This window comes from Sinohyriopsis cumingii, chromosome 13, assembly GCF_028554795.1.
Source record: "Sinohyriopsis cumingii isolate HCF-2022 chromosome 13, ASM2855479v2, whole genome shotgun sequence".
Taxonomy (NCBI): Eukaryota; Metazoa; Mollusca; class Bivalvia; order Unionida; family Unionidae; genus Sinohyriopsis; species Sinohyriopsis cumingii.
Window position 1 is genome coordinate 62,472,898 of NC_142973.1, and position 27,034 is coordinate 62,499,931.

Sequence of the window (27,034 nt, forward strand, 5' to 3'; positions counted from 1 at the left end):
GTCTTGCACACCTTAATACAGATGTCGCTACAAGTACTACAATACCTCTACTGATATTACTTAATGTTGTGACAACGACTTTTCATATGCATGATTTTAAACAAAGGACTATATTGAATAAGGGCTGTTTTCTGCCCCCTCTCCAAATGTCCTTATATGATGTATACTGTACACACGAGGTGATTAACATTTATTTCTGACATCAGTTTTGGTTCACGTGTCCGTTGCCATGGTTACAGGGTGTCAAAACACTATAAAAAGACATGAAAAGTAGTCATCTTTTCCATTAACTTCTCACAGATAATGCTTTACCATGATCTATTCATTACTCAGTTTCAAATTTGCATTTTTGTTAATTTAGAGGTTATAAAGCTCTATATATAAAGTTTAGTTTCTAAAACTATTCCAAAATGGTCCATCATTGACAAAAATAAAATGTCGAACTTGTATGTCAACTGAAAACTGTTTCTAAAATACGTTGACAAAAAGATACTTAATCATAAAATACAAAAACTATTCCTCAATAAAATATTATTTAATATTATTAAATGATGTTTAATGCTATTGAATTATTTAAATTATTATTTGATATTATTGAATATGACTGTAAAGGAGGCGTTAACAGGGGCCTTATGTTTGCTTCTTTGCCGAATACATGGGTTTGTTACCTTCACTGGAAATGACAAATGTTCTTTTATCCTTATATTTTAATGGCTATATAAAAAACACACTCTGCTGTGTTTCTATCTTTAGAAGAACGAAGAAAAAAATTGTCTTCCACACCCCTTGAGGTAGCTATAGTCATGGCACTGGAGAATGCAGGACAGAAACAGACTATAGGTATTGTACTCTCTAGACCTTTTGCATCTATTTTTAAACTAGCGTGGGAATACTGCAATGCAATGACTGCATACAGTTGTCTGTGAAGCGAGAGGATGTACATGTTTATAAAGAACGTATACCTATAATGAACAAATGGAAACACAATCATTTTATTATTCGTTTTGCAAATGCTATTTACCAGCACTTAGAGTCTACAAAGCTGGTGATTTCCATCATGCAAGATTCGGGGATTTATAGAATGAATGCAACTTTCAATGAATTTTTGGGAACAAGTTTGCACATAAAATTGGATGAAAAATGAGTCAAAGTAAGTATTTTTCGACCTTTTCATTGTTTAAAGTAACTATATATGACTATACTCTCTCTCTCTCTCTCCTCCTATGTACATGTAGGCCTATATTCAATTATTTGTAGTGACTCAAAACTGGATCCCGCGATTGGGGCAATGAAGAAATTCAAAAACGTATAGAAAACTTTTAACTAATAAAATAATGTTATATGAATATGTGTTCACATGTACCATTAAAGTAAAGCTAGTTGCATTATTACATTGACTATTATAATTTGACACAGGTTTTGAAGGCAAATTTTGTGCATAAACATTTTAAGTACTGTATACTATACATGTAGGCTGACATACTTGTTTGTATTCCTATGCAAAAATCATGCGAATATGTTGCCGTAAGGCTTTCTATATAACTGGAGGTTCAAGGAAGTGTTAAAATGAAAATCTGTGAAGTCAAGAGACAACGATGCAGCTGATAAAAGAAACGCACTCACTAAACACATATTACCTAATGGTAGCAGTTAACCAAAACTAATTGAAAATCCTGATGATTGTAACGTCCCACTCATCCACCCACAATATGACTCAGGGGGTGATACACTCCTGTCATCTGTACAGTTGAGATGAGCAACTGTTACTGTAATTGCCATTTTGTGTGTGTATTTAACATTGGACCCCTCTTAGATTACTGGGAGGTGACCAGAGAGAATAAAAAGCATTAAAAATAAACTATTTCAGGCCAACTAGGACATAAAAAGTCAAATTATTAATGAGTATGTCTTAAAAATATACCTTTCTGTATTCATTTGAATGTGGTATTTACATTGCCAGATTACCCGTTAAGCATACTAAGCACAAGCTTAAGGCACCAGAAAAAATTCAAATTATTTGCTGATAATAAAATTGGATGAATTATGTATGACCATTTGGATTTGCATGTACGAGTATTTTGATTTGGAATGGTGGTAGCACTGGTATTTTCCTGCCTTTTTTAGCTTCTGATATTTGCTTTTGTTTTTATATTTCACATTTTGTAGTGGGGGTGGGGTACTATAATTTTTTCAGTGATGAGGGCCTTAATCTAGCAATTGTTATGTATTATCATTCTCTCATCCTCAATATCACACAAATAAGATGCCATAATAATGGAAACATCATGATATGGATGACAATTCAAATTATAGAAAATTATCATTTTGTCATATAAACATAAAAGGAGCCAGATGACTACTGATGAAAGTAGTGATCACAGTGTATTAAAAACAACTCTTCATTTGATTCCCCATTGTCATAATCACATTCTGGAATAGATGATGCATCCTTAAGATGACTAGTTAGTGATGCTTTCTTTGTCAACTCATCATTTACCCATCTTTTGCAGCCATAGGAAACTAGATACATGGGCATAACACCCAACAATCCAAGCACCAACATTGCAGGTAAAATACCGTCCTTTGATGGAGTCCATGGAATATTTCAGCTTGTACTAGATCCACAGTGAATGGATTTTATTTTTGGAGTGGCGAGACTGGATTTTTACATGTAACAGACCTGGAAAATCCATGCATGCCATAACCCCATAATGCCCCTCCTCTGCGAGATGATCATTTTTATACTTTGGAGCCTGTTTGACTTGATAAATGCCCATAGTGATATAAGGGCAGGTTATCAACTGATATCCTTGGGAATTCATTCATTTCCCAAGTGGATGCATCCATCTTGAGGTACAATTTGTACTCATTCATCAAGTTGTTCTCTTGAATTGTAATTTAATTGATTAAATATAGTTTGAGTAACACACAGTGCATCATTCTCTGGCCCCTTGTTGGGCCCCTCATTGTATACTATGGTTACTCTGCCAGACATGAGGTCAGTGAAATCAGTATGTTAATAAGCTAGTAACTAAATTTAGATATTTTCAGGTAGAACCAATCAGACGACCGAGCTGGAGCACGTGAAGAAACATTGTCTGTTGTATGAGTCATTCAGTCAGCAACTGGGATTCCTGTGGAGATGTGTACTTTTCAGTGTCGACGCTGCATTTAACTTAAAAAATTATCTGCAAAAAGAACCACCCACCTCCCCTCCTTCCACCATGTCATTCATTTTGGGGCATTACCTGCATAGCATACTGTTCCAGTTCTGTTCTCAGGCTTATTGCCCAAGTTCATGCATTCATAACTTGCAGTTTGTCAGTACTTGAATATACTTTAGGCTATATATACTTCATACACGTTTCCCATGGTGCATGGATGCAGTATTGGCTGATGTTTGTTATCATAGCAATCCTTGGAATCAGACTTATCGAGTTTCGGTTATTTGTCCCCATATACCTCGTATCAGCTGCCAGGATTTAAACCTTATGTGGTTACAGGAATTGATTTATTTTCAAGCCAAAAAAGGTGGAAATAGTCATCATCGGATAAGGAAGAAGGAACATCAAAGTTAAGATATGGCTTTGTTTTAATTAGCTCATGCACATTTTGAAAAAGTGATTTAATATCTAATCTTGAAAAGTTTTTAAACTCTTTTGTTGCAGTGATAGATCACAGGGATTTATTAGTGAAGTAGGAGATTTCCAAATGGAATTTGCAACATCTACTATTCAACTTTATATCAATACCACACTCTACAAAAGACTGGGTTATGGCACATATTGGGACATTATAGGTGGCACTATACAGTTTCGCATTTTGCATAGGGTTAGGATTTTAAAGAAAAAGAATATCCCCGGCTTTCCTCACTGGTTATACTGGCTATTTAAAAAAGACCTTGTATATCTTAGGTATAATGCAAAGAACCTTTAATTCCCTTTATTTTGGTGTATGATTGATGGGTGTACTATGGGTTATAGAGTATACAGCTTGGCCTTACTTCAAATGTGCACCTTTCAAAAAAGTGCTAGCTCTACTTGGTCATTTTCACTTCCTGAACTTCAGAGGTAAATTGTATAAAAAAAGAGCCGATAACTTTTTTTACATTTTATATATTTGGTAATTCATTCATTGCACTTTCAGAAGCTGGTACTGTCTAGTCTGGCAAAATTCATTTTCCTTATTTTAATAGCTGCTATGTATAGTGTACTTTAGACTAATTCAGACTGATTTTTTAACACAAGGGAGCAGTCATTTTAGTTAGCAGTGTGCTTAAATCATGTAAAATTTCCAAAAGTACAACATCCAAAAGAAATATCATCCACATTAAATTAATGTAGCATAGAGGTTTGCAAACATTCTCTCCACTGTGCATGTTTTAAATGCGAACTACTTCACCTTACATACGTCACTCTCTCAAAAGTACATATTATCTGGTGAACGCCACCATATCAATACCACACTCTACCAAAGACTGGGTTATGGCACATATTGGGACATTATATCAATACCACACTCTACCAAAGACTGGGTTATGGCACATATTGGGACATTAACAAGATGATTTTTATGCCCATATGGTCTTTTACATACAATACAATGTCTGTGAGATCTTGATGTCAAAGGAATTTGAAGTTGAATTGATTGTGGGCCTTTTATGGCAGCATTTGAAGTGATTTAGACCATTCACCAAATTGTCATATCTGACATAAAGTCTCCTAAAGTCTCATTATTTGGGTGCTTTTCATACATTTGCAAGTATTGACTTTGGCAGTCATATTTAGTCTATAATGATACACAGAGTATGCGAATTCCATATAATCAGTTCTTGTAGGGATGGAGCCAGAAATTAATTTTATGAACAGTATATAAAAAGAAACAACTTGGCCTATTATATATTAATTGTCATAATTTTGGTTTTATATCATAAATTCTTGTGTCATCCATTATGACAAGTTACATTCCAGTTTTATTTATTTCAGAATTGTTTTGGTCTGAATATACTGTATGCTTGATATGTTTTATGGCTAGTGCCAACTCCCCCCCCCATGTTTGTTTCCACTAGAAAGAAAATAGGCAGATGGACATTCTTTTAGTATTACTATTAATACTGTTATTATTATTATTAGTAATAGTTGTAGTAGTATTTTTAATAGTAGTAGTAATGGTAGTGGTACTTATATTCAAGCTGGATATCCTTTGAATAAACGATTTTCATCTGTAAATGTTATTATATTTTATTTATGAGCTCCTTTGTTGTAAGGGTGTGGAGCTAACAGATAGTGTGGAGCTAACAGATGCATATTATCAATTCCAACATTCTTGAGGCACTAACAGAGATGTATAAAATCATCTGTTTTATTGATTCAAGTATGCAAAGTTAAAAACAGAAAACTGAACAAATGCCAGTGAAGAGTACAGTATGGGTCACAGTGACCTTCTCTTGTGATGAGAGCATAGTTACTCATCACAATGCATCCCTGCACCATGTTTCGTGATTCCAGGTAAAGCAGTATGTGTACTGGATGCCATAGTCTATATGGTCATGAGATAAATGCAGAAAGCTAACTTAAGCCAGTAAAATGTGAAAAGTTAACCTCAGCCAGTAAAATGTGAAAAGCTACCTTAAGCCAGTAAAATGGGGAAAGCTAACTTAAGCCATAAAATGGGAAAAAGTTAACCTAAGCCAGTAAAATGTGAAAAGCTAACTTAAGCCAGTAAAATGGGAAAAGCTAACTTAAGCCAGTAAAATGGGAAAAGCTAACTTAAGCCAGTAAAACTGTGAAAAGTTAACCTAAGCCAGTAAAATGTGAAAAGCTAACTTAAGCCAGTAAAATGGGAAAATCTAACTTAAGCCAGTAAAATGGGAAAAGTTAACCTAAGCCAGTAAAATGTGAAAAGCTAACTTAAGCCAGTAAAATGTGAAAAGCTAACTTAAGCCAGTAAAATGGGAAAAGCTAACTTAAGCCAGTAAAATGGGAAAAGTTAACCTAAGCCAGTAAAATGTGAAAAGCTAACTTAAGCCAGTAAAATGGGAAAGGTTAACCTAAGCCAGTAAAATGGGAAAAGCTAACTTAAGCCAGTAAAATGGGAAAAGCTAACTTAAGCCAGTAAAATGGGAAAAGCTAACTTAAGCCAGTCAAATGTGAAAAGTTAACCTAAGCCAGTAAAATGGGAAAAGCTAACTTAAGCCAGTAAAATGTGAAAAGCTAATTTAAGCCAGTAAAATGGGAAAAGCTAACTTAAGCCAGTAAAACTGTGAAAAGTTAACCTAAGCCAGTAAAATGTGAAAAGCTAACTTAAGCAGTAAAATGGGAAAAGCTAACTTAAGCCAGTAAAATGGAAAAAGTTAACCTAAGCCAGTAAAATGTGAAAAGCTAACTTAAGCCAGTAAAATGGGAAAAGCTAACTTAAGCCAGTAAAATGTGAAAAGTTAACCTAAGCCAGTAAAATGTGAAAAGCTAACTTAAGCCAGTAAAATGTGAAAAGCTAACTTAAGCCAGTAAAATGGGAAAAGCTAACTTAAGCCAGTAAAATGGGAAAAGTTAACCTAAGCCAGTAAAATGGGAAAAGCTAACTTAAGCCAGTAAAATGGGAAAAGCTAACTTAAGCCTGTAAAATGGGAAAAGTTAACCTAAGCCAGTAAAATGTGAAAAGCTAACTTAAGCCAGTAAAATGGGAAAAGTTAACCTAAGCCAGTAAAATGTGAAAAGCTAACTTAAGCCAGTAAAATGGGAAAAGCTAACTTAAGCCAGTAAAATGGGAAAAGCTAACTTAAGCCAATAAAACTGTGAAAAGTTAACCTAAGCCAGTAAAATGTGAAAAGCTAACTTAAGCCAGTAAAATGGGAAAAGCTAACTTAAGTCTGGGAAAAGCTAACTTAAGCCAGTAAAACTGTGAAAAGTTAACCTAAGCCAGTAAAATGTGAAAAGCTAACTTAAGCCAGTAAAATGGGAAAAGTTAACTTAAGCCAGTAAAATGGGAAAAGTTAACCTAAGCCAGTAAAATGTGAAAAGCTAACTTAAGCCAGTAAAATGGGAAAAGCTAACTTAAGCCAGTAAAATGGGAAAAGCTAACTTAAGCCAGTAAAATGGGAAAAGTTAACCTAAGCCAGTAAAATGGGAAAAGTTAACTTAAGCCAGTAAAATGGGAAAAGCTAACTTAAGCCAGTAAAATGGGAAAAGCTAACTTAAGCCAGTAAAATGGGAAAAGCTAACTTAAGCCAGTAAAATGGGAAAAGTTAACCTAAGCCAGTAAAATGGGAAAAGCTAACTTAAGCCAGTAAAATGTGAAAAGCTAATTTAAGCCAGTAAAATGGGAAAAGCTAACTTAAGCCAGTAAAACTGTGAAAAGTTAACCTAAGCCAGTAAAATGTGAAAAGCTAACTTAAGCAGTAAAATGGGAAAAGCTAACTTAAGCCAGTAAAATGGAAAAAGTTAACCTAAGCCAGTAAAATGTGAAAAGCTAACTTAAGCCAGTAAAATGGGAAAAGCTAACTTAAGCCAGTAAAATGTGAAAAGTTAACCTAAGCCAGTAAAATGTGAAAAGCTAACTTAAGCCAGTAAAATGTGAAAAGCTAACTTAAGCCAGTAAAATGGGAAAAGCTAACTTAAGCCAGTAAAATGGGAAAAGTTAACCTAAGCCAGTAAAATGGGAAAAGCTAACTTAAGCCAGTAAAATGGGAAAAGCTAACTTAAGCCTGTAAAATGGGAAAAGTTAACCTAAGCCAGTAAAATGTGAAAAGCTAACTTAAGCCAGTAAAATGGGAAAAGTTAACCTAAGCCAGTAAAATGTGAAAAGCTAACTTAAGCCAGTAAAATGGGAAAAGCTAACTTAAGCCAGTAAAATGGGAAAAGCTAACTTAAGCCAATAAAACTGTGAAAAGTTAACCTAAGCCAGTAAAATGTGAAAAGCTAACTTAAGCCAGTAAAATGGGAAAAGCTAACTTAAGTCTGGGAAAAGCTAACTTAAGCCAGTAAAACTGTGAAAAGTTAACCTAAGCCAGTAAAATGTGAAAAGCTAACTTAAGCCAGTAAAATGGGAAAAGTTAACTTAAGCCAGTAAAATGGGAAAAGTTAACCTAAGCCAGTAAAATGTGAAAAGCTAACTTAAGCCAGTAAAATGGGAAAAGCTAACTTAAGCCAGTAAAATGGGAAAAGCTAACTTAAGCCAGTAAAATGGGAAAAGTTAACCTAAGCCAGTAAAATGGGAAAAGTTAACTTAAGCCAGTAAAATGGGAAAAGCTAACTTAAGCCAGTAAAATGGGAAAAGCTAACTTAAGCCAGTAAAATGGGAAAAGCTAACTTAAGCCAGTAAAATGGGAAAAGTTAACCTAAGCCAGTAAAATGGGAAAAGCTAACTTAAGCCAGTAAAATGGGAAAAGCTGACTTAAGCCAGTAAAATGGGAAAAGCTAACTTAAGCCAGGAAAACTGTGAAAAGTTAACCTAAGCCAGTAAAATGTGAAAAGTTAACCTAAGCCAGTAAATTGTGAAATGCATGTCAAAGTGAAGTTGTTTGGTCTCAAGTGTGGTACTAAGATTGATGCCTACAGTCATTTAGCTTGATGTATCCAGAATGAACAGAGCTCAAGAAATAAAGCCTTAAACAAAAAATGGAACCAAAGTCAACATAACATGGAATATGTGTCATAATGTGCAACTTTTGTTGTGACGAGGATGAAGCACTCATCCAGATGCATCCACACATCAGGTTTCATGACTTCAAAAAAAAAAGAAAAAAGTATGTGTACAGGGTGTAAAACACATGAGCTAGATGCAAAGACTTAAACCATGAATATAAAACTAATGTACATATCTCAAAAAAAGTTATCCTCACTAGTTCCCTACCCAGGAAGTAGGTGCTAAAACCCACTCCAAACTGTTGTCTGGGATCTAAAAATATTAGATTGAGGTGCAGTAAGACTGTGTACATGTATGTGCTTTTATATGTGCCAACACTGAGGTGAGCTAGAAAGTGTGAATTGCTTTGTCTTTATTTATCATTCTGTATATTAAGTCCATCTGATTTATCTTGTTCCTGTTCAGTTTTAAAGATGACATGATGTTTAATCATAATTGTTACATTACATGCATCTTTATCAACAGTCATGTTTGTCTGTAACTGTAAATTTCACACTAGTAACTATCAGACATGACATATACATCTTGAGTTTATGTGCATGGTCTCAAGAATTAGATCACTTTGACGAACATTTAATATACTCCCTAGGCTATTACCAAAAGAAGGTTATACAAATGAGATTTTACGTATTGGTATTACCATAAATGTTCTACATCTAACATAAGAATGGTCACTGTGACCAATATTTCACGATCCTTTGTTATAAAAATAGACTTTTCAATAACATTTCATGCTTCATGGACACCTTCTTTCCCATAATGGGTTGAACACTGATTAGTTTTGTTGTCTTCAGAAAGTTTATAGTCATTTTAAAACTTTGATGTTGCTAAGAAGATATATAGGTAATACACCACTCCCTCGATAACTCGCGCACATTGGGGTCCAGAAACATCGACCGCACTATAAGTGAGGCGCGAGTTATCGAGGGACCTATAAAATAAGCCCAAAACCAATAAAGTGATTGACGACATAACGGAAAAATAAAGGGGGGGGGGTAGGCAGATTATACTGTTGAATACTCACTTTATAATCGTTCTGAGATTAACTGTTAATAAATATCTCTTCATAACGGTGTACTTTATTATTTCCTCATAGGACAACATTAATTTCAGGATAAATTACAGTATATTGAGGCGATCATCGAAAACATTATTCCACGTGGTTTCCGTTCGCTTAACATGTGTACCACTTCACACATTGTGTACTATGTCACTAATTTTTATGTTGAATTGGATACATTCTAGTTTTATTGTTTGATCCAAATTAGACGTTTTTTTATATACAAAAGATCGACTCTTTTCGAGAAACTGTTGATCGAACGATAGATAGATAAATAGATTTGAATGTGATAGAAGTAAAATGGAAAACAAAAAAAAACAAGGGTTAATCAGTACTAACATATTTAATTGGTCTACAAATTTAAAACAACGTAAATTAGAACAATACTTGCCGTTTGTGCCACGCTTGACAAATATCAATTCACTTCTTGAAAAAATTAGTTATATTTGTGTGTGTGTGTTACTCTTGGTTTCTCTGCCGCCGAGCAAAATCCCTCAGATTTCTCAACTGCATGAGCTTTATGTAGTCAACATTTTGGGTCTCCAGCCACCTTATGGCAATATCAAAATATTTGATTGCTTCCTGTGCAGAGTGGTGGGGGGGGTGCAACATCTGCGTCTTCATCACTTTCAACACTTGTGTTACTCCAGTTAGAATCATCTTCTGCTGCAAATTTGTTCGCTATAGAAATAATTACAGTTTCATCTGACATGTATTCGGCTGTGGGGCAATCATTGTCAGCACAAATCCACTCCTCCATATCATCGAGAGAAACGCCCATCTCAGGACCATGAGTCTGTACGAATTTCTCCCAAACGGCCTCGGCATTAATGACATCAGTTTCACTGAAACATTCAAAGTCACTATCATCATTGTGGTCTCTGTTACTGTTTTGCTTTACGTCAAAGGCAGCTCCAAGACCCTTAATCCAGCGCCCGAGGTCTCTTGTAATTGATTTTTTTTTTAATGCAACAAACACTTCCCCAAGTTGTTGATCAAAACAAAGCCGGCATGTACATGTAATTAGGTTCTCACAGAAGTACTCACGGGTTTCGATGTGACGGTCGATTGACTCTTTTTATGTTTTCAATGAACAGAATATGTTGTGATTATAATGTTTACACTGAAACGGAATTAAAGGATTAGAACGTGACTTTGACACAGGAAGATGTTTAATTGGTGTTTATTTCATTCTCTGTTGCTACCTGTTAGCATTTACCAGAAGTTTTCATTGATCGCTATTTCACCAGACTGTTTATTTACAGTATACTGACAACTATTTATCATAAAAACTTACATAATATATGATATCTTTAAACAGAGGTCTCACTAGGATTTTAAAACTGGGTCTTTCTGCCTCTGAATTCAATCACTAAATATCAGTACATTTTCTCACTCGGCCTCTAGTCAAAGCCTTTGAACTAGCCGCCTAGCTGTTGCATCATGTTCTTTTTTTTTTTTTATGTACTCTTATAAAATGGCAACAGTACATCAAAGAGTCTTTCAGTCACTGAATTCTGTCATTGTAAATATCAGCACAGTTAACGGATCAACACATTTTCCCACAAAGCAGGTGGCTAAAACAGGACCGGCAAATCTTTGAATTTTCCCGCGCACCTATTACATGCGTACGGAGGACTCCCGCCTCAGTGATTTTCTGTGTCCCAGATCAAAAATTGGTGTCCAAATACGTGTAATTAAGCATTTTCGAGATCTCTGAAATTAATTCTTCTTTAGAACTTGCAAATTTCAAAGTATGGATTATATTTTTACGGGCATTAATCACCATTTTCGATGATAAAACGAGCAATGTATCAAGGTTTAATTTATCAATTCTTATGTAACTTTTTCATGTTCAGCATATTTTAAAGATATTTTAAATACATTTTCTCTGGAAAAAATCAGGAGCCAAGACGGACACAGCGTTATAAGTGGGATCGCGAGTTATCCAGGCGTGAGTTATCGAGGGAGCGGTGTAATATCAAATAAATTTGCTGGAAGATTGCCCATTTCACTCCTATTGGAAAGCTTTGATTGTAAATAGAAACAAATTATGATTATGGTCAGTGTAATGTTAGTACTGAATCAGTTCACATCAAAAACAATATCACTTATCACGGTGGAAAAAGTTTTTATATTTTTAATAGCAAATTAATCAGTGAGAAAACTTGCAAGAGACTAAGAAATACGATGATTTCAATGCTGAAATGAGTAACTTTATTGTGGTACATACAGTAAATGACAAGCATTGATATTATGAACACTGTTACATGACTGGTATGAACACATATACATGTATATTGGCCAAAAACAAAGGATCACTTTGGTTTGGCACAAATTCCCTGATTGTTTTGCTCCATTTCTTTCAACCTGACTGGTTAAAATTCTATCACTGACTCTTTGTGAAAATTTACAAAATTACTGTTACATTCAAAATGAGTTGAGAACTTTTTAAAATGAAAGTTTAGTACTAAAACTACTTTTCAAAATATTTTGTACTGTGTATACATGTTCACATAATTATGCCAATGGACAATAAAAAAATTAATTATAAGGTTTATACAACAGTGACAAGTCTTGTCTTCATTAATAACATGAATTGGAAATGACAAATCAAATATTGACATTTAAGTGTCCTCTCAAATTATGCTGTGTAATTCATTACAGTTCTAAATAACAGGTCATAAACTTCATGGTAACATTGTCCTTCTTTTTCCTTCAGTCATGAAAAACATTTGAACAACTGCAAGCTTTTTTATATAAAATTCACTGAGTACTTGCAGTGGGATGTTTATGTATCCATTTCTGAATGTGATCCATCATGAATTTTGTGGAAAGAAAGTTTTTGCTTTTGAGCAGTGTTGTTCCCTTGATCCTTGCCTCACCTCAGGGACATTTTCTCTCCACACAAGTCTTGCCACCTTCATCATATTCCTGTTTAGATATCCACATCTGCTGGAAGGAGCCCTGAAATGAAACAGAAATACAGTAAAACTTAATTTTTACCATAAAAAATTTAAAATAATACAAAATAATTAAAGACAATATTTGGTTGACTAACATTATACATACTATCAGCTCACAATATCATGGAAAAGTGCCACATTACATCACTTTTACATTATTAGTCTATAACAAGAAAATGATATTGCACTGCATAAATTATTCAATATCATTTGCACTGAAAGGCCACTTTACAGTATGCCACAAATTACTATTTGCCTATTCCAAACTGTTTGCTAGAATTGTTTCAAATAAGGAATACACTTTTGCAGCACTGGAAGCTAGTGATTGTGATTAGTCCAATTCATTTATAATTCTTTATTAGAATTAAACTGAAGGTCATTCCGCTTCAGTATCATCTGTTTTGATTTTACCTGTATGCAACTCACAACTGAATTTTTTGTATCATATTTCAAAGTAGACACTAATAAGTATTGCCAGAAAAGTGTGTATTGAGTTATACCACAATAACAGTGTCAACCCAAAAATACATCTGCAAAATTCAAACTCTGGCATTATTGTATCTTATCTTGAATGAATGAAATAGAATGATAATTTGGATTATTTCAATTGAAAAATGGATTAAAAGAAATGATTTCATCAAACTTCACCTGATGTATTACAAAGGCATCCAAATGGACCTATCTACAGAACATTCAAAATTGAAAGCATGGACTTTCTATGCTCAAGATTTTCTCCAGAACACTTAATTAAAAGAAAATCTATAGAAATGGTCAACCTAACAGTAAAAGCAACTTAATGAAATATTAACCAAGTAAATAATAAACGAAGTGACACGTTTCCAAAAACAATGATTCTATTCTGTATGTTGTCTTGCATGGGAATAATGATACGATGACATAGTGGTCTGCTTATGCAAGACAGCAACAACTAGAATATTAAGGTACAAACTTTAGACACTCAAAGTTTCAGTTGAAAATAGCATCTAATGTAAAAGATGTGACTGCCTTTCAAAACCCCTAATATAGCACCATAACATGTTCACAATGATAGTGTCAGCTTTCTGCTTACACTGGTAAAACAGGAATCCCTAACATTTTTCGATACAAATGACAGGAATATCATCCAAAATTTTCAAATGAACACAGCAACTGATGCAAAAGATATGTTTAAAATCCCTTACACATGATTTTCACAGCATGCCATTATTGACAACAAAACTCTGTCTCACCATTCACTGACAGAATAAATTTTAAAAAACCTGACTCAAAATGCCATCCAAAGTCACTATCATATTACAAATTTGTTATGGCAAATATCTAATACATGATTTTCAAACACTTTTAACACAAAATATTTACAGTTTTCACTGCAATAAAAAAACATTATACTATCTGGTAATGTATGTGTGAGAAAAGACCTATGTCAGAAGATCTGTTATGCATGCAAGTCAAAAAGACCTATGCATCACAGTATGCTAATGCATGATAGGCATACAAAGTTTGAACTGTCTCAAAGTAAGCTAATGCATGCAAGACAAAATGACCTGTGTCTTACAGTCTGATAATGCATGTGGGATAAAAAGGACTTGTGTCTCACTTTATGTTAAGGCATTCCAGAAAACAAAAAATGTCTCATAGTTGTCTAATGAATAGGAGACACAAATGTAAAACCTGTCTTAAAGTAAGCTAATGAACGTGAGACAAAAGAGACCAAGGTCTCGCAGTCTGTTAATGATTGAGAGAAAATAAATAGATGTCTCAGTCTGCTAATGCATGTGAGACAAAAATATGTGACTTACATCTTATAGTAACCTAATGCATATGAGACAAAAATAAAGTAATGTATTTATCAATAATCTGGTAAAATAACTGCATTAGGCTTCTGGTGAACTATTTAAATAAGTTGCTAAAAAAAGGAGATGAAATCAATGTGCCGCTTAACCTACCAAAGAGGCCAGAATGGAACCCCCTATCCAACTGCTGAAACGTCTCTCAGCACTTCCTGTAGGGGAGATAATCTTCAGCCTCATACTCTGCAAGAGATAATAAATTTATCTATATACCTTTACAATTTGGTACCAAAATAAGTATTGGAACACAATACCTTCTCCTGTGTTAAGCCCATGGCCAAAATAGTGTTTGGAGCACTCAACAAAGACAAAAGACATCATAACCTTTTTGTTACTTTCCATGAAGGTTTAAATCATAAATGTTAACAAGTTTCTGTATTCTGCAGACCAATGATCACCGATACATTGCAACAAGATGGTAGTCTTGACAGATTAGATGCATGAACAACATAACTGATGCATTATAATACCTGGATAAGTACTTCATTGTAAAGTTAACAATATATTTGCTACTGATATATAAAACATTTATATTTTACTTGTCTGTTATGTTCATAAAATCAAAACTAACTGTGCAAATTTGCCCCATGAAGCCACATTTTGGTAGACTTTAAATAACACACAACACACAGGTTCAATAGACACTTTATTGTACATACAAAATAATCTTTGGGAAAATGGGGCAAATCCTGTCACAGCACACTGCACTAGCCTAGCTCTGAAATTTTTCTATAGGAATACCTCAGGAAGAGAGACTGTGGGGCGTTTGTAGGGTTGTGAAGTGTGTCCGACACCTGTATGTGGAGCCGCAGGGGGCTGATATGAGGTATATAGGGACACTGATAACCGAAACTAGACAAGTCTGATCCTGAGGATTGCTATGATAACAAACATCAGCTGATACTCCATACATGCACCTTAGGAAGTGGGTATGAAGTATATATGGGCATAATAGTTGAGTACATTTAAGTACTGATACAAATTGTGGGTCAAAAGCAAAGTTGTGTACTCATGAAACTTGGCAATGGCCCCTCAGAACAGAGCTGGAATGGTACACTATGCAAGAAATGTCCCAAATAAACAACATGGTGGAAGGAGGGATGGTAGGTGGTTCTTTCCACAAATAATGTTAAGTTAAATGCAGCATCTACACTGAACAGCACACATCTCTACAGGGATCCCAGTTGCTGTATGAATGCCCAAACCAACTGACACAATGTCTGATCACATGCTCCAACTCAGTCATCTGATTGGTTCAACATGACAACATATCTAAATTTGGTTACTAGCTTATTAACATATACTGGCTGCAATGACATCATATCTGGGCAGTGAAACCATAGTAGACAAAGAGGGATCCAACAAGGGGTCAGAGAAGGATGTATTGTGTATTACTGCACCTAATCAATTAAATTATAATTTAAATAACACACAATACATAGGTTCAAAAGAAACTTTATTGTACATACAAAATCATCTTTGACATAACATGGGCAAATCCTGTCACAACACACTACACTAGCCTAGCTCTGAAATTTTTCTATATGAATACCTCAGGAAGAGAGAATTGGGGGAGTTTGTAGGGTTGTGAAGAGTGTTTGACACCTGTATGTGGAGCCACACGGGGCTGAAACTAGATATATAAGGACACTGATAACCAAAACTCAATAAGTCTGATCTTCAAGATGCTATGATAACAACCACTGACCGATACTCCATACATGCACAGTAGGAAGCGGGTATGAAGTATATATGGGCATAATAGATGACCACATTTAAGTACTGACACAAACTGCAGGTCAAAAACAAAGTTGTGAATGCATGAAACTTGGCAATGGCCCAAACAAAGTGAAGGGAGCCCTCTGACTATGGAACAGTGTGACTGTAATGAAGACTCTCGGGGGCAAATCCTGTCACAGCACACAGCACCAACTTAGCTCTGAAATTTTTCTTTTGGAATACCTCAAGAAGAGAGACTTGGCAGAGCTCGTAGAGTTGTGAAGAGTGTCTAACACCTGTATGTGGAGTCACAAGGGGCTGATACAAGGTATGTAGCGATGCTGATAACTGAAACTCGAAGTCTGATCCGGAGGATGCTATGATAACAACCATCAGCCAATATTCCATACATGTACCGTAGACTATATGTCAATAAGACATGTGTAACCCAATATGAAGCCAATTTTCTTCTGCCTAAAACTTCGTTGATGAATGTGATAATGCATACAGGAACATAGCTATTTAGTTTTCTCACCATTGTTTAGACCATGAAAAATATTTCTGCTTTGCCCTTAGATACCATCTACTGCATCAGTCTAAGAATTCCTGCTGTCATTAAGATCTGTGGTGACATTACAATTTGTGTCATTTATGTATGCAATAATTCAGAAAATCTGAGGCTCTTTAGAATAATCTATCCTTAATGAGAAAGGTCTGTTGTTGTTGTAGGGTTCAACACCATTTCTCAGTGCATGATAGGCTATACATGGTGGCCAGTATAACTGGTGGAGAAAGAACCCAAGATAGAACCACTAACCCATGGGAAGCTACTGGCATGCTTTCTCATATGTCCACATAGGCAGAGCCTAAGACTCAAACCCACACGGACAGAGGTGTGTGTGTGTATATGGGGGCTGGGGTATGCAAACTGCTGACATGGAAACAAACTTATATTTTACTATAAAGTGAGATAAAAACACACAGTTCTATATTATCCCAGCAAATTCCTACAGACTTTCAATGAATCTTCATGCAAATCTTCTTCTCCTGGATAACCTGTGAAGAAAAGGATGACACAACACAATAGACTGTAATCTTTGCTGATTCAACAGGTGTATTGTCACACTCCCTTCATATCGGTGGGTAAGAAGGCACAAAGTACTAAATACTTCTGGATCAATAAACAATACAATTTTGTTTTGTGTGTACTGAAAGCATTATTAGTAACTATTTACATGCAAATTATGTCAATCCCGCTCAACAGTAAGAAGAAAAGATCATCAAAAATAAACTATTTGGCACTGCTGATGAAAAATCAATTGTACTTACTGGTGGTGTCTTGGAACTAAGATCTCTGTTCAGACGATCTGTAAAACCATTCAATAATGTGTTTCCTCCAACAACTATTACACTACTGTACAAGCTCTAAAAAAGAAAGAAACTGAATAGGTGAAAAACTTCTCATCTATTCGGAAGACATAACATGTCAAGCAATTAAATATATCTAAGTAAATATCTACCTATTTATTCTAATTAAATATCCAGACATGTTATCAGTTTCCAATGTTTTAGTATAAAAAAAAGACTTTTCTTGCTGTCCATATAATTACCGTACAAATGAAATTATCATTTTTTCCCTAATATTTTGTCTAAAACAACTAATATCTCTATTGTGTCCTAATGTGCACAATATGTTCCATGCAGCCAGAATTGGGCTATTTAAAGTAGGTTGCATTACCTTGCTTTCAAATAAAAAACACTTGCATAATGTTTTCATGTTTTCTTTTAAAATATTAAGAATGCTGGTTGAAGTTGTAGTGTTCGCTTTCCTTGTGTTAATGTAAATATACTGCCAATGGAGAAAGTTATGCAAAACAGTTAAGTTGTGTGAGACAGGTATCTTTTTAGATAATAATAACCTACCCTTTTTGGGCATATTCACATGTCACAACAACTGCAATGTGATACAGAACTGATGGGCCCTAGTCTTAAAATATGTTGACTTCAACATAGAAAAGGAAATAGTTCAATTCTTAATGTCACTGAATTATTGTGGTCTTCTCTGCATACTAGTTTATGACTCAAATTTGTTGAGATAAGCAACCATGTGGCATAGATATGGTGACCCTGCCGAGAAGAGATCAGATCTGATTACCTGCCAATATCTGGTCCTGACAGTAAGCAGAAAAAATAAGCTGGGAGGCTTGCAAAACAGTGGCTTTAACTGACATAATTAAGTGGTTTCAAAATATGATGGTCATCTATTCAATCACGGTTTCTGATTATGGATAAAACATTCCTATATGAATACTTTTTGATCAGATCAGAAAAAGTGAGAACATAAATGGTGTCTGAAATGTTTACAAATTTTTAAAATATAATATTGGGAAAAATGAAGGACCTGGGTACTCCTCTCCTTTGATAACTCCTGCACAATGGAGTCCACAAACATAGACTGCATTATAAGGGCATGAGTTACAAAGGATCTCAGAAACAAGAAGGGGATGCCTCCCCACTGGACATGAAGAATACCAAGAGGGAGGCTGTCTAATGACTGAATACTCATTTTGTAACTGTGTTGGGAATATCTGTCAATAAAAAGTTTTTTCTAATGAAGTTGTTCACTTTTGGGACAAATTACCTTAATTTTCAAGATACTCAACCAATGAAAGATCATTAACAACATTAGCAAGAAGTTTCAACAACCATTAAATGTCTGCAAAAATGTATTATACCACTGCTTTTTGTTGTTGTCGATTCTGAATAAAACAAGATTCCTGCATTTCAAAAACTAGGGACATTTACTTTGTGAAACTACTGTCAACATCAAAACTTGAATTTTTAAAAATTGTTCTGTTAGTAAAACTTCTCATTCTTGAGGAAATCTCTTAGTGCCAATTCAGGAACTTAAGTTCAATTCAAACTATGGAACTTGCTTCTTCAAAACGAACTCATTTTGCTTGATTGCTTTGCTATCTTTGATCACATTTGATAGGATTATACCAATTTATTGAAGCCATTCATAATTAAACCCTTTTATACAACTACTGGATTTATCTGATTTATTTTATAGTATGGGACTGGATAGGAATAATCAGATTAGTCTGTCAATGAAAAAAATATAGTTTCTTAATTAGTGTATCTTTCAAATTTTCTCAGCTTACTGGTCTAATATCAATGTCACACATGCCAACACTGGTGGTCACCACATGACCAACGCTCAACATTGTGTTGCCTGGAACATCCTGAAAAGAAATAAAAACAAGAAGTTAAATAGGCTTGAGATAACTCAGCTTTCTCACACTGGCCCAATTGCCAGATGCAAGACCAATAGGCAATAAGTCAATAGGGTCCTTCCTGTGTAAAACCCTTTCAGTTCTGTTTCAAAGTGTTTATAGTTTTGTTCCTTAATCACTATCTGAAGACACAGTGCATCATCTGTCCAGTACTGAAAGGCCCACATGTCAAGATGCTTTCTATCAAAGTTGGGTCAAATTCTGTTCCACAGTCTTTTTAGATAGTGTTCTAACTCTTTTTCTACTTTAAGTGGTGGTTGGGCACTATTTTAAACTAGGATACTTTCTCTGTGTGTGTGATTTGGATTTTTAACATAGCTTTAAAAAAAATCAGTCATATTGCTACAATGTCTGCAGTGTGGCAATTTACTGTGATGTGTAGCACTGGGGCATCATGCTACAGACATGTAACATGATGTCTTACTCAGTCACACTATCCTGACACCAGGTCAACCAATCCTAATATTAACCTCTTAATGCAGAATGCCTAGCGAGGCAGCTGTTAGTACCACTTTTTAAGTCTTTTGAATGATTCAAACCCGCAATCCTCCACACCCAAGGCAGATGCTCTAACCACTAGGCCACTGGAGCAGTGACACTTTCTGTAATTTTGGTAAAAATCTTTTGAGAAAAACAGAATGTGAATAAGTGGTTCTATTGTTAGCCGCAGGAGCCATATTTGATGACAGATAGGTACTACTCCAATAAAAATGAAAGCCTTCTATGCCAGAATGCTTTGTCAAATTTTGTTGAGCAGTTATTGTGAAGGCTTTTCTATTGTTAGCAATGGCGCCCATATTTGATGATGGATCAGCATGAGTTCTACAAACTTGATAGCCCTCTAGGTCAGTTAAGCAGTTTGTCAAACAAAAAACCTTGTATATTTAATAATGGTGACCATGATGTTACAATTCTAGGTCTTCAAATATATGACAGAAAAATGTGAAACCAACAATTTAATGAAAATGAAAATTCAAAAGTCCATTCAGAGACCCAACAATCATACCAAATTAACTGCACTGTCGAAACCGGAACAAGACATGTCGATTTATTAATGCAATAAACAAGATTTCTGTCAAGTAGTTCCAAAACCAGGACTTTGTAAGTACTTCTCTAATGAAAACACACTAACAATGATTCAACTTTCAATAATGGTGTATGATAAATTAAAAAAAATTAAAATAAAAACCTCTGCACTTACCTTTATCATTGAAGGATCAAACAAGCCTTCACAGATTTTAAATCTTTCTTCTCCAAAGTCCATGTTGTAACCATTTGGAAACTCGTAATGAATGGTAGGCATGCTTTCAGCATTACTGAAAATACACATGAAACAGCTGGCAAAAGTCTACTCACATCTCATTCTTTCACTTGAAACAATGCAAGAAGTTGTTTTTTCTAAACTAAGTAATTTAGTGCTCATGTACATAAGTAGTACGGTAAAGATTTGGGGTTTGATCTTGATACTTGACTCTCTTATTATAACACTGTCCATGTCACAAGAGGTCTAATGGCAAGCAATCACCCCAAATACAGTACTCTCTCACATTATAATGCTGTCCATTGAAGCCACAAAGAGTGTTATGGCAAGAAATCATTCCTAATACAGAACTCTCTCACTATAACAATGTCCATGGGAGTCTTATGGCAAGAGATTACTCCAAATACAGCACTATCTCACTACAACAATGTCCATGGGAGTCTTATGGCAAGAGATTACTCCAAATACAGCACTCTCTCACTATAACACTGTCCATGGGAGTCTTATGGCAAGAGATTACTCCAAATACAGCACTCTCTCACTATAACACTGTCCATGAGAGTCTTATGGCAAGAAATTACTCCAAATACAGCACTCTCTCACTATAACAATGTCAATGGGAGTCTTATAGCAAGAGATTACTTCAAATACAGCGCTATCTCACTATAACAATGTCCATGGGAGTCTTATGGCAAGAGATTACTCCAAATACAGCACTCTCTCACTATAACACTGTCCATGGGAGTCTTATGGCAAGAGATTACTCCAAATACAGCACTCTCTCATCATAACACTGTCACTGGGAGTCTTATAGCAAGAGATTACTCCAAATACAGCACTATCTCACTACAACAATGTCCATGGGAGTCTTATGGCAAGAGATTACTCCAAATACAGCACTCTCTCACTATAACACTGTCCATGGGAGTCTTATGGCAAGAAATTACTCCAAATACAGCACTCTCTCACTATAACAATGTCAATGGGAGTCTTATAGCAAGAGATTACTTCAAATACAGCACTATCTCACTATAACAATGTCCATGGGAGTCTTATGGCAAGAGATTACTCCAAATACAGCACTCTCTCACTATAACACTGTCCATGGGAGTCTTATGGCAAGAGATTACTCCAAATACAGCACTCTCTCATCATAACACTGTCACTGGGAGTCTTATAGCAAGAGATTACTCCAAATACAGCACTATCTCACTACAACAATGTCCATGGGAGTCTTATGGCAAGAGATTACTCCAAATACAGCACTCTCTCACTATAACACTGTCCATGGGAGTCTTATGGCAAGAGATTACTCCAAATACAGCACTCTCTCATCATAACACTGTCACTGGGAGTCTTATAGCAAGAGATTACTCCAAATACAGCACCATCTCACTACAACAATGTCCATGGGAGTCTTATGGCAAGAGATTACTCCAAATACAGCACTCTCTCACTATAACACTGTCCATGGGAGTCTTATGGCAAGAGATTACTCCAAATACAGCACTCTCTCACTATACCACTGTCCATGGGAGTCTTATGGCAAGAGATTACTCCAAATACAGCACTCTCTCACTTTAACACTGTCAATGGGAGTCTTATGGCAAGAGATTACTCCAAATACAGTACTCTCTCACCATAACACTATCCATGAAAGTCTTATGGCAAGAGATTACTCCAAATACAGCACTATCTCACTATAACACTGTCCATGGGAGTCTTATGGCAAGAGATTATTCCTAATATATGTACTTCAATTCAATAAGGATCACAACTTCAAATCGTATGCAACATATGGAGTTCCTATCAAGAAAATGTATGTTCCAATCCTACCTTCGATCATAAGGAGTATCAGACACTTGAAGAACCGATGCTGCAAAATCCTGAAGCACATCCTGGAAAAAAAAATCACCATGACAACGACAATAAAACACTTGGATGTCATTAATATAAAAGGGTCCTCACAGATTAATATACGGACCTATGTAAAAGAACATTTGTTCTTGAAAACAAGCAAGAATGAACAACTTTCGAAGTCAATGAAACAATAAATTTCACAGACATAAAGATTCATCCTGATTAATGTGATGAATAACATGGAATCATTCAAAGCTACTGTATGTCTTGCTTAAAAGTCAGATCTAACAACACAGACCCTGATCTAATGTTGAATGATGGTCTCACAGATCAGTGTGTGTCTATGTTGTTTGTTCTACTGATTAGCAATAACAAATTGCATATAACAAGACATACTTGCACAGTATATGATGGCATCTCTGGGTCTATGCAGTTAGCAGTTGGATCCAACTTATGTAAAAAAGAGGAGGGTGCATTTTTTGGTAGTACCATCAAAATCATCATGAATAATTTAAATTATACTGAGAAGCAAAAAAATATTCAGACCCAACACATACTGAAAAAAAACAAGAGGCTCAAGTGAAGCTAAGATAGCTTACCTGTCTGACATATCTCTAGTAGCCTAATTCAAAGACCAAACTGAGTCAGTAGGGTACTTTCTTATGAAATTTCTTACAATGATGTTGACTGCATATGTTATGAAAACAACCATGTCAAGGCTCCTCCAATTTTGTATCTTCGTCTAAATATCTTTAAGACAGAGATGTTAAAATGTTTTTCTATTGTTAGTAACAGTGACCTTAGTGACAGTTGTTCAGCATCATGTGGTTAAATTTTGCTGGGTGGTGTTTTTGAGAAAAGGTGTTTAAAGATTTTTCGAGTTTTAGTAATGACAGCCAAATAGGATGACAAATTAAAACTTAAAAACCCTCCATGCAAGAATATTTAGTCAAATTATATCGACTGAACTATGACATATGTAAAGTAATTCTGACACATAAACATATATATTAGATTTTAGTACATCACAGATACTTTAAGTTTTTTTTAGCCTAGATGCATTAGTAAATTGCAACAAAACTCTTCTCTCTTTAGTCACAAAATTGCAATAATTCATTGGTATTTTACAAATTAGTCATGTATATACAATTAAATTAGCAAATTATTATAAACATGTATTGTTACTTGTTATACTGTTATATTTTTCTTCAGTTTAAATTGTGAATCATTTATTATAATCCCTAATGTGTATTATTTTGTCATTTTGTAAAACTTGTTTGATTAATATTAATGCAACAAAAAATAATTATATTTTTTCTGCAAAGAGAGGAACTCAGTATTAACACCAAAATCAATGATTCTAAATATTATCATATGTTACCTCCCTTGCTTTCCTCAAACAAGAAACATGTAGTGGGATAATTTCTACTGAAATTTGTTTCAATGCTGTTGACTGTATATACAATGAAAACAATCATTTGAAAGTTTGTCCAGTTTTGTACCTTCAACCATCTTTATTAGCATCTCAGCATTGTCTGTGTAGTAGTAAAAGGACACTTTCCCTGAAAGTGGGTCATATTCTATTCAGCAGTGTTGTAAATAAAGTTGTATAAATGTTCTTGTGCTATTATTAACAGCACCATGTATATCAAACTGAAAGGTAATCAAGCCAAGATACTTTCAGTTACATCTGTATGTCTTTTAAGGACAACAAAAAAGAACATGTGTTTCCCATTGCACTGGTTTTTAAATAAGGGTAGGTAGATAGGGATTTTTTCAAAACTTATTTTTTCAATATTATATACACGATAATTATTAGTATATATAATGTACTATGCGCACCAAGTACTAGGCTAAACTAGATACTCAAATTAATCATGGGATTTCTGCTGAGCAGTTTTTGATAAGAATTTGCTGAAATATTCTATTTGCAGTGATGACTGCCATGTCTGAATATAGATCAGCATCATTTAAACAAATCTGGAAGAACTTCAAGACAGGATGCTGTCCACCAAATTTGATCAAATTCTTTCCAGCTGTTTTTTTTTGTGGAAGAAATTATTTAAAGGCAGTTTTATTTATAATAATGCCAACCATATCTGATGGCAGGCCAGCGTCATAAAAAATACAAAAGAAGCTCTTGACAGGATTCTTTCAATAAAATTTAGCAAAATTCTGCTCAGCAGTTTTTGGGAAGTTGTTTAAAAGTTTTTTTATTTTTTTTGTAACAGTGACCATATTTAACAGTAAAATGGCATCAAATTAGAAGGCACTTCAAGCCAGGATACTTTCTTTCAAATTTGAACAAATTCTGTTCACCAGTTGGTGAGAAAAGGTTGTAAACAGCAACCATGAATGAGCTTTACATGACAGATGATGCAAAATGTACCATACCATAATCTAACAATAATAGCTCTGACAGGATCATTCACTAAACTATTGGTTTGCTATGAAAAATATGAGATTCTCTTAAATGGTCTTCATTCATGTAGCCTAAACATAACAAGAGAACATTTTAACTAAAGGATATTAAAGTATCTACTGAATATTTTAACTAAAGGATATTAAAGTATCTACTGAATATTTTAACTAAAGGATATTAAAGTACTGAATATTTTAACTAAAGGATATTAAAGTATCTATTGAATAATTTAACTAAAGGATATTAAAGTATCTATTGAATATTTTAACTAAAGGATATTAAAGTATCTACTGAATAATTTAACTAAAGGATATTAAAGTATCTACTGAATATTTTAACTAAAGGATATTAAAGTAACAGTCAAATCTCTCCAAATGTATAGACTATATGTACTCATGCATAAATCAGGTCAAATTGCAAACAAACAGTACCCTGATCTGCTGCCACAATGTGTGATGGAAGAGCAGGGTCTATTCTGTTTGTTTTACTGATTAGTCCTAACAGATACACAATGGACCATACCATGATCTTACTTGGCCTTATGAATTTGTATGCTGAAAATAACAGCTCTGGCAGGATCAATCAATGTAACTATCTCTAAATAGTCTATATTATTTGTTCTACTGATTAGTCATAACAAATTGTAAAGACCCAGATCTGTCGGTGCATTATATGGGTTTATGCAGTTTGCAGTTGGACCCAACTTATGGTACACAAGGAATTATTAATAATGAACTTGGACTGATCCAATTTCTAGATGAAATAATGTTTCAATTAAGGTCCAAATGCTTTTATACTCTATACACAGTAAAGCCCATCTGTCAAAAGACTAAAGTTGTATCAATTAAGGTCATCACATTATAAACAAAAGTTGATCTGTGCCTGAAAAATCTGATCTTTAATGGAAAAATGAGGTATTTTTTTTAAAAGGGTTTTACAGTATTTACTACTAATTACATTACAAATCAGTTTGTATGTTTCTTGCCTCATAACTATTCTGAATTATAAAATGTTTCTACAATGTGTATTACCTAACCATTGACTTTCATACAGTTTTAAAATATCATTTAATATGTATCTGCACTCTGTTTATCCAAGCCTTAACTAATATATCAAACATTCTCTGACACTATTTTCAAGTGACTTCATTTGCCTATCTCATTTTCTATTCTATTACTGGGGAAGGGGTACAAATATATTTCAGATTTACAGACAGATGCTGAGAAAGGTTTTCAGAATTGCAAAACCTTATATATGTTTGAATTGTATAGTCTGAATTGGTGGATGAATCTTATCTGATACAGTAAATGATTACAGTGGGGATTATATATTTTCAAATTTCAAATAACATTTTTCTCTAAGAATTAAAGATGTAAAACCTTTTCTGTTGATTCAAAGAAGTTTCAATAACTGATGAAGTAAAGTATCTACAGAAATAATGTCAGCTTGAAAAAATCCATATCTTGCAGTTAAAATGGGAATTGAAGATTCTGGATAGCGGAGGCACCATTGTCATTTTGTCTGACAACAATACTTCAGCACATTTAAATGAATTCACATGTATACCATAGCATCACCATTTTGAACAAGGTTTTACCTTCAGCATGTAGTTTTGGAATGATTTGGAGACTTCAGGAACCTCCTTCTTCTTCCACTTGGCAGGCTGTCTGTCACTGACTGGTTCCTAGAATGAACAGACTCAGAAAATTATACTTTTCCAACTCCAGTCAAAGCAGTCTACCTAGATGTTAATGACCTTAATCATCCATATAATCTGTAACTTAATTTATCTGTCACTGACTGGTTCCTGAAATGAACAGACTCAGAAAATTACACTTTTGCAACTCCAGTCAACTATGCCAAAGCACAGTCTACCCATATGCCAATGACCTTAATCATCCATATTATTTGTAACATATCTTAAAGTCTCTCTGAGTATCCTTGTGAATAATAGATC

General features: G+C 34.6%; 1 protein-coding gene across 1 annotated transcript in view; it reads right to left on the bottom strand.

Annotated features, from left to right (window-relative positions):
* Positions 1–11,897: 11,897 nt before the first annotated feature.
* The window catches only part of LOC149785699 (actin-like protein 6A), a 32,927-nt gene continuing 17,790 nt past the window's right edge, over positions 11,898–27,034 (bottom strand). The window contains exons 8-14 of the mRNA XM_089979562.1: positions 26,675–26,761; positions 22,632–22,693; positions 20,736–20,850; positions 19,403–19,483; positions 17,568–17,663; positions 14,616–14,702; positions 11,898–12,670 (exon numbers count right to left, since the gene is read on the bottom strand). Of these exons, the coding sequence (XP_089835688.1) occupies positions 12,590–12,670; positions 14,616–14,702; positions 17,568–17,663; positions 19,403–19,483; positions 20,736–20,850; positions 22,632–22,693; positions 26,675–26,761 (609 nt within the window). The 3' untranslated portion in view covers positions 11,898–12,589. The remainder of the gene's footprint in view (positions 12,671–14,615; positions 14,703–17,567; positions 17,664–19,402; positions 19,484–20,735; positions 20,851–22,631; positions 22,694–26,674; positions 26,762–27,034) is intronic.